The sequence below is a fragment of the Stenella coeruleoalba genome (genome assembly GCF_951394435.1).
Source record: "Stenella coeruleoalba genome assembly, chromosome: 12".
NCBI classification, from domain to species: domain Eukaryota; kingdom Metazoa; phylum Chordata; class Mammalia; order Artiodactyla; family Delphinidae; genus Stenella; species Stenella coeruleoalba.
Window position 1 is genome coordinate 23,693,653 of NC_137158.1, and position 8,790 is coordinate 23,702,442.

Genomic DNA, 8,790 nt, shown 5'->3' on the forward strand with positions numbered 1-8,790 from the left:
GGTTAAGGATCTGCCTGCCAATGCAGGGGACACGGGTTCGATCCCTGGTCCAGGAGGATCCCACATGCCGCAGAGCAACTAAGTTCGTGCGCCACAACTACTGAGCCTGCGCTCTAGAGCCCGCAAGCCACAACTACTGAAGCCCGCATGCCTAGAGCCCATGCTCTGCAACAAGAGAAGCCACCACAATGAGAAGCCCACGCACCACAACGAAGAGCAGCCCCTGCTCTCTGCAACTAGAGAAAGCCCGTGCGCAGCCAAAAATAAACAGATAAATTTGTTTTTTTCAAAAAAAGAGTTATTGTTTCATTGACAATTTAGGAAGATGAAAAAGTCCTGGAGATGTATGCTGGTGACGATTGCACAACAACGCGAATATTCTTTCGCCACTGAACTGTATGGTTAAAATGGTACATTTTATGCTATGTACGTTTTAGCAGTCTTTTTAATTTTAAAAAATCAGCATTGCACTCGTTCTCCTAACAAATGGAGGGGAAACCCCAGGCCTCTGGAGGTTCTCCTAACCAGGACACACCAGCAAACCAGGCAGCTGGGAGCTTAGACCAGATATTTTTGTTTCAACTGATCCCTGGGATTATTAGGAAGCTGCTAGATTTTTAATCTTTTCTTTTTCCAGACTGAAAAGGTCATCCGAGGGATATCTAGCCTTAGGCAAATTCCTCTCTAGCAATTATTTTTAAATGTCAGTCCACAAGGAAGCCCCTCTTCGAAAAACAAGTTAGGAAGAGAAGACAGGGATGCAACACACACCCCACAGTTGTTGACGGACGTCTTGTTGGCGTGGCCCGCTGAGCGTGCATGGCTGCCTTTTAGAGGGGCGTGTTAGGCTGGGCAGGCATTAGGGCCGGTTGAGCCCAGGCTCTGCTTTGGACCAGGTATCTGGCACAGGGCTGCCCCCAAGGAAGGCGGGCTTTCTCTTAGTCACACAGAGCCATCTATGTGCTGTCTGCCAGCCTCCTCCCTCAGAGACACACCCACCCCCTGGCCAGTGCCTCTGCGCAGAAGTGAGGGGCTGGATGGAATGGAGACCCTCAGGAGGACCTGCAAGGAAGGCTTCTTGGCTCTAAACCATCTGCAGATGCTCCAGGGATTATGGATTATGGCAATCATTGGAACCCTAGGCGGTGGGAAGCTCCCTCCTCTGATGGCCCCATCCAGCCTGCTTGGCCATGTTGCAGTAAAAATAGAAATGAGACCTTTCTGATAAACAAGGAAAATAAGGAAACAATGAACAGGCTGGGGAATCAACATAAACAGGTCTGAAAGAGTTAAGCAATCTTGGTTATTGTTTAGCTGTTACTACTAACAAACACTTGTAGCTAGACTTGTCCTTCACAAAGCTGATTCCTCTCTGACTCCATACAAATGACCCGTTGCACCTGGCCTTTCTTCTCCCCCTACACTCCCTTGTAGCACTCTTCATCTCAGAAAGGAGTTCACGGGCCGATAACTTCAGGGACACCAGACCCGGGTGCTGAGCTGCCTGATGCCAGCTTTGGCCATGAATTTGCAGAAGAAAAGAAATGCAAGACCTTCTACTTTTGATCCTTATCATATACCCCTTTGAGCCGAGCCCCACGTGTAAGATCGTCTCCGATTCCCCAAGGAGGCGGGCACAGTTCTTGAGGCGTTAGCCTCCTGTGTCTTCCCTTTGCCTGGGAAGGAAAATCAAAAGCCTCTCTATCTCTTATCTTCCAGTTCTCTGTCTCCGTATTTTTATCCGGCGTCGGTGCACAGGGAGCCAGATTGGCAACAGCCAGGACTCCACGAGTTGCAAAGATTCTTATTTATGAGTTCATGTGTGTGTACCTCACCATGTGCTCCCCTGGTCCTATTTCATCCAAGTGACATCTAGACATCCAGGAAAGCCCTGCAGGGGAGAAACGGTGCCCAGAAGACCAGCTGCTCTGGGGGGAGGGCTCGGAAAGGAGGTATAGACCCTCCCTTGGCTTTAGTGACCCAGATCTTGACAGCTGATGTAAGAGCCTCAGGTCTTACCACACCTGCTGGAGGTGACACCTCCTTCCCCGGCGGCTTTCCCTAAAGTCAGGGGCTTTCCCAGCCTCAGAGGCTCACTCAGGCAGGGGCAAGGGACTGTCCTCATCCTCACACTCTGGGCGGCACCAGAAGCTGCAGGGATCAGGATACACAAAGTCCAATTTGCTCCTCAAACGTGGCTTGAGGAAGGAGCACCCTGACTGAGGCCGCAGCCTGTTGGATGATTCTACTCAGAGCTGGGTTTTCTGGGAACGTGGCAGGATTTCACCTGCCAGTCCTGAGAGCTAGCTCCTGGCTCCCCTGGCTTTCTCCCAGAGGAGGAGGGCGTTTTAATGAGGCTTTCACTTTTGCATGTGACATCACAGAGGAAACCCAAGTTCTGCCCCCAGTTGTTCTGTGGCCATCACTTAACCCCCTGGACCCCAGGCTCTTCTTCTGTAAACTGAAAGTCCTAACCAGGTGATGGCTCAGGCTCCTGCCGCAACATCAGCCTCCGTCAGAAAGTTACAATGTGTTATTCAGAAGATCACCCACACCCAGATACACACAGCTGCCCTACAACACTGTGCACTGAGGCAGGGTCACGTTGCGACTTTTGAGGGTGCTGGGCACTTTTGCCTTCGTGGGCCCTTCCACCAGAAAAAACATATTTAAAAAGCATACAACTGTGGTGGTATAAAGATGAATATATTAATATTATATATTAACATTTTCTTCTACCTAAAATTTTCTTTTTTTCTTCTGACTTTAAAATAACATCTTATCAGGGGCCCCTAGGAGTATTCCTTGTGAGCCCTAAACACGCCTGCTCTGCCTAGTGGCCCAGCACTGGGGGACATGCGGATTGAGGGGGTAAGAAAGAGACCCAGCTAGGAGAGTGGGCCTGCCTCAGTAGCTGTGTGACCTGGACCAGTCACCTCACCTCTCCACGCCTCAGTTTCCCCATCTGGGCATAATAATAGTACCTACTTCACGGAGTTGTGAGGAATGAAGTCAGATCGTGTCTGTAAGCACCCTGAGTAGAATGGTGCCTGAAACAGAAGTCACTAGAAGTTGTTCGTTGTCATTAATGCTGTTGTTTGTCAACCTTGTTCCAGTCGCCCTCTGCATCTTACCCGACCCTCTAGAGGAAAGGCAAGGGGAGCAAGGATGTCTAGCTTGGACTTCCTGGAGCACATACAGCTAATTTTAGAGCTGCTTATTCACGGAAATGTTATTGAATTTTAGAAAAAACTCTTTGGTGGCATTACCCAAAACAAGCCCTCGAGGGCACCAGAACCCCTAGCTGTGCAGCATTCCATCGGGGCAGGAGGAAGAGGCAGGGGCTTGTCATCTGTCACCTGCTCTCTTCTCCTGCTCGGCAGGTGTCAGGCCTCAGGGAACTGAGTGGGAGGCTTTGGGTCCTTGTAAATTGCAACGGCCTCTGGGATAAATTAATGTCCTAATCCCCTAACAGTCACACGAGGGAGGCCTGACAGCTGGGTTTTTCTAAGGGGCTGTGAGCCTGTATGTGCCAGGGCTTTACATACGTGATCTCGTTTAATCCTAACAGCAGCCCCAGATGGACGGATTACTATCCCCATTTCACAAACCAGCAAGCAGAAGCTCAGAGAGGGTCGGTGACTTGCCCACAAGTCACCTCTACTTCTTCCTGCTGCCCCAGGAGAACGTTTGCACCTGAGAGGAGCTCAAGAGCGAGATAAAGGGGAAATGGAAACCCTCCTGCCTAGGTCTCTCTGGCCGGAGGCCCATCAGCGGCCATGCTCCGGGCCTCAGTTTCCCCACCTGCACAGGGGGGACGTGGGCCCCGTGTCTCATGCATTCTGCAGTTCGCATCCCTCTCCCTGCCTGGTGGGTGCAGATGGCTGGCTCCTTTCCCAGCCCCCTCCCCTCTGTGGCATTCCTCCTGTTCCGGCCACCACTCCTCCCCACCCCGCTGAAGCAGGGAAGCTCCTTTGGGGCAATTCTGCAAGGGACCTTTGCCAGGCGTTAAACTATCGCTGCATTGGCAAGCAGGGGGCCCCCCCTCAGAACCCCAAATTCCCAGCCAGGCACGGGATAGCAGAGCCAGGGGGTCCTTTTCTGTGTGGACGCTCCAGCCCTGCCACCCACCCTCCCCCTGCCCCCTGCCCATGCAGCTCTTATGCTCTTATTTTTTTCATAAAGGAAAGTTGGCAGCAGCAGTGCTGGGCCTCGGTGAATGTAAACAGCTTAATCACCCTCAGGTCCTTTTCTCAACAGCCCTCTCCACTCACTTCCTTCCAGCTCTTTTCTCCTGGGGATAATTAGTGACTGGGAGGCAGCTGGGCTTCTCTGAGTGTGAGGGGGAAAATCAGGGACCCCGGGGGGAGGGCTGTGTCTGAGGGAACCCAGTGCAGGAGCAGCAGGAAGCAGCCCTGGGATCAGTCTTCAGAGGGCCGAGGGGAGGACGCAGTCTTACCTCCAAAGGCGGGCCTCATGGTGAAATCATGGTCATCCACTCTGAGAAGTGGCTGAGGTTTTCCCTTTCGGATTTTGGTCACATCAAGGTTCTTCTTATATAGGTGACTGCAAAGGCAAGCAAGAAACTGTTTTCCGTCAGCCCACCAAGACATCGCGTGAGAAGATTTGGGGAGATGACTTCCTGCAGGGTCTACGTGTTACTCAACTTTTCGCCCATCCTACCACCTCTTTCTCCATTGAAGGGAGGTCGAGAGATAAAGGGTCCCCCCCACCCCTTACCTCCACCACCCCGGGCCTTCACAGGTGGGCTGGCCCGAGGACCTGGCCCTTCCAGAGGCTTCCTAAAGTAGATCCCCCCAAGGCAGGACACCATCCTACCTTGGCAAGCTCCTAACTGTCTTGCCCAAAGTCCTGATTGGATGACCAATGGTTGGGTCTAATGGTGGAGAATTATGATGGGTCTTTTTTTTCTGTTAAAATCTCTCTTCAGTGTTCTTATAATATTGGTTTTGAGATAAGGAAAATTCTTAGGGACTTCCCTGGTGGTCCAGTGGGTAAGACTCCACGCTCCCAATGCAGGGGGCCCGGGTTCGTTCCCTGGTCAGGGAACTAGATCCTGCATGCCACAACTAAGACCCGGCACAGCCAATATAAATAAATAATAAATAAATAGTTTTTAAAATCAATGTACCAAAGTGGCATATTTAAAAAAATAAAATAAAATTCTGAGACAAATGTAGTTAAAGTTTTAAAAGGCTGGTGTTATCCTAGGCAGACCTGATGCTCTTTCCATCTATCCAGTTGGCAGCTGTCTGAAGAATCCACCCTGGCGGAGAGAGCCTCAACCCTCGGGAGAACAGACAGTTCACAGCCAGCGGCCATCAAGGCCACAGCTGGGCACAGATAAGACTCTGCGCTCCCGTGTGCTGCGTGGCCAAAAAAAGAAAAAAAAATTTATTTTTATCCAAAAGCCAAGGAAAAAGAGGAAGGGTGTTGGGCACTTGGAGAAAGAAGCTATGATCAGATACGCTTTTGGACAAGCCCGTTGCAGCTGCACACTCCGAGGATGAGAGGCCGATGGCTTCTTCCTGTAGCTGGGAGGTGGGACCTAAGTTCCCTAGAAACACGTGTGGTCATGGAGGGGCCCTTCCAAGGAGCTTCTGCCCTCCCGGGTCTCTTCCGCAAGAAGTGGAGCCAGACCAGGCCCGGCTCCCCGCGCAGCGACTGCTGGGGGGCCGTATACAGAAGCCCCAGCAGAGACACCCCGGGAACGTGGAAGCAGAGCTCAGTCTGAGGGCTTAGCCGATCACAGACATTAAATTGTGAGGGCAGCCCTGGCTCGCGGGGAGCAAATCCCTCCCAGTCAGCACAGTTTCTCAGTTGAGAGGGGAGGATTAGGGGAAGGGAAGTTCCAGCGTGCCAGCACCCTGGAGAGAGGGAGGAGATTGAAATCCCAGTGCCATTAATAAGGACCCAGAATTTTTCTTACGGGTTCAGTTATTTGATAACACAGGCCGCTGATATCCTGATCCTTGGGCTACTGGTGTCAGCTGGATGCCCTGCACCCATCCTCCACGGGAGATGCCGGCCACTGCCCCACCCCAGACTCCAGGGGCCCGGCTCTCCCACCCCAGACCCCAGGGGCCCGGCTCTCGCGCCCCAGACTCCAGGGGCCATATGCCGAGCCCCAGCCCCGCGGTGGGGCTGCCAGAGCTTTCATGGAACCTCAAACCCAGCCTTGTCGGGGTGTGGAGCGGGGAGAGAAGAAAAAGTGCTCACTACGCCTTTGAGAAGCAGGGCTGGTGAGCGGCAATCAACACATCATTCCAGGGGGTTTCAATTGGAGAAATCAGGTTCAGAAAGGTCAGGAAACAGGGCCACACAGCCAGGGAGCAGCAGAAGCAGGGCCTGAACCTGCCTGAACCTGGTTTCTCCTGACTTCCCAACCCCACTTCCTTCCCCAGAACCCTAGGGAGGGTGAGGGTCACTGGGTAGCAGGAGAGCAAAGCGGCTCCTGGGTCCAGCACTGGAACCATGATGCCAAAGGAGAGAAGGATGGCCAAGGGCAGGTGGAACCAAAGGGGCAGCAAATGGGAAGGAAAGATGAAAGGGGACCTCAGGCTTCGGGACCAGGAGGGGCCACACAGTGCGATCAGGGCAGAGCCCAGACTCCCAGATCTTGGTGTATTTTCAGATCTCAAGGGAGAAGGGCGTCTCTTTGCAGGAAAGCAGTCATGTGGTCAGGAGGCCGCCTTAGGCAGCAGGGCGGGGAATAAACCTGGGAGGCTGAGAGGCAGGAAGAACAGAACAAAACAAAGAGCTAAGAGCAAACAGGCTCACTTGGCAGCAACTCAGTAAAGGGACACAAAGGATCAGAAAACCGGAAGCAGTTTTGAAAAAGCAGTTGCTGGACAGAATAATTGTTTTGCGAGGGTGTGTTGGCCAGGGTGACACAGGGAAGGCTGACAGGTTAGAAGAAGTCCTCTCGGTGTGTGTGTGTGTGTGAACAGGACTTCTAAGAGAAGGACCTACTCCACAGAGCTGAACTGCTCTAAGACTGTAATGAGAAAGGTTCAGGTCATTTCATTCCTATTTATTAGCATAGCTTAACTCTTGTGTCAATAATGAAAGTACCTTTTAGTCAGATGTTTGGCTGAAATTTTTCACAGACAGACGTAGCTCTATGATTGTCTGAGCGTGTGCACGCCCTGGTGGATTACAGAAAGGCCTAGAAGCATGTTCCCTGATACATTTTCTCTATCCTTTTTCCCAGCTTCTGTTCAATAATTATTTTATATTCTTTGAATGTGTATGTTCATCTTTTCATCCACTTTAACACCTCATGGGATAGATTTCAAAAAGTTATCTTCACCCCTAAGGGTCAAATTCAATCCATCCATAAACAGTATAAAGTTTCCTCAAAAAACTAAAAATAGAACTACCATATGATCCAACAATTCTACTCCCAGGTATATATCTGAAGAAAATGAAAACACTAATTTGAAAAGATATGTGCAGCTCAATGTCCATAGCAGCAGTTTACAATGGCCAAAATGTGGAAGCAACCTAAGTGTCCGTCAACGGATGAATGGATAAAGAAAGTGTGGTCTATATATACAATGGAATACTACTCAGCCATAAAAAAGAAAGAAAATTTGCCATTTGCAACAACATGGATGGACTTGGAGGGTATTATGCTGAGTGAAATAAGTCAGACAAAGAAAGACAAATACTGTAGGGTATTATTTATATGTGGAACTAAGAAACAAAACAAACTAGTGAATATTTAAAAAAACAGACTCACAGGTATAGAGAACAAACTACTGGTTACCAGTGGGGAGAGGGAAGGGGGAGGGGCAAAATAGGGCTTAGGAGATTAAGAGGTACAAACTACAATGTATAAAATAAATAAGCTACAAGGATACATTGTACAACACAGGGAATACAGCCAATATTTTATAATAACTATAAATGGAGTATAACGTATAAAAATTTAGAATCACTATGCTGTACACCTGAAACTAATACAATACTGTAAACCAACTATACTGCAATTAAAAAAATTTTTTTAATAAATTCAGTCTGTCCACAAGCTCATGCAGGTGTCTGGGAATGAGACTGTGGGTCTTCTGAGAGCAACAGAGATGCTGTAACTGCCCAGGCTGCCAAGTGGGATCCCTGAGGGTCCCTGAGGGGCTTGTGCTGAACCCCAGCACCATTATTAGAAAAGAGACAGGTTCAGACCACGATTTCCCTTCAGACCTAGTAAATCAGGATCCTAGGTTCTGGTCCTGTCAAGCTACTACCGAGCTGTATGAATTACTCATGCCGACGTTTTAGCATCTATCTGTAAAATAAGACAGTGTTTCCCCATGTGTGCTCTGTGGACTATGAATCCCACAAGATAGTCCAAAAAAAAAAGTGTTGTTCTTTTTCTTTTTTTTAAAGAAAAACTGCATAATTTATCCTCCTCTTCCAGATTAACAACCTCTATTGGCATAATAAATGTTCTATAAGTTCTGCTATAAAGATATCTGTCTAAACCAGGATTTCCCAACCTTCTTTGACCCTGGAACCCCCTCTTTATACAACACCTATTCACATTTCACAGAATTAGAACTCAGGGGAATTGCTGGACCCCGTGACCTCTGAAGTTCCTGCCAGTTCAACAGCCTAGGATTCTGGCTACATAACCAGGATGCGTCTTCGAGAGTGGTGCCTCTTTCCCAATATCCTGGACAATTTGTACCTGTTTGCTTTCTGACTGAGTGGAATTAGACTTCACAGAGTATTTACATCTCCCAGAGCAGCAGTCTCCAAAGTAGGGGC

At 49.6% G+C, this 8,790-nt stretch overlaps 1 protein-coding gene across 2 annotated transcripts in view; it reads right to left on the reverse strand.

Annotated features, from left to right (window-relative positions):
- GABRR2 (gamma-aminobutyric acid type A receptor subunit rho2) overlaps positions 1-8,790 on the reverse strand; it is a 35,037-nt gene that overhangs the window by 25,575 nt on the left and 672 nt on the right. For both annotated transcript variants that reach the window (XM_079939373.1, XM_079939374.1), the window contains exon 2: positions 4,460-4,566. In XM_079939373.1, the coding sequence (XP_079795499.1) occupies positions 4,460-4,566 (107 nt within the window). The remainder of the gene's footprint in view (positions 1-4,459; positions 4,567-8,790) is intronic.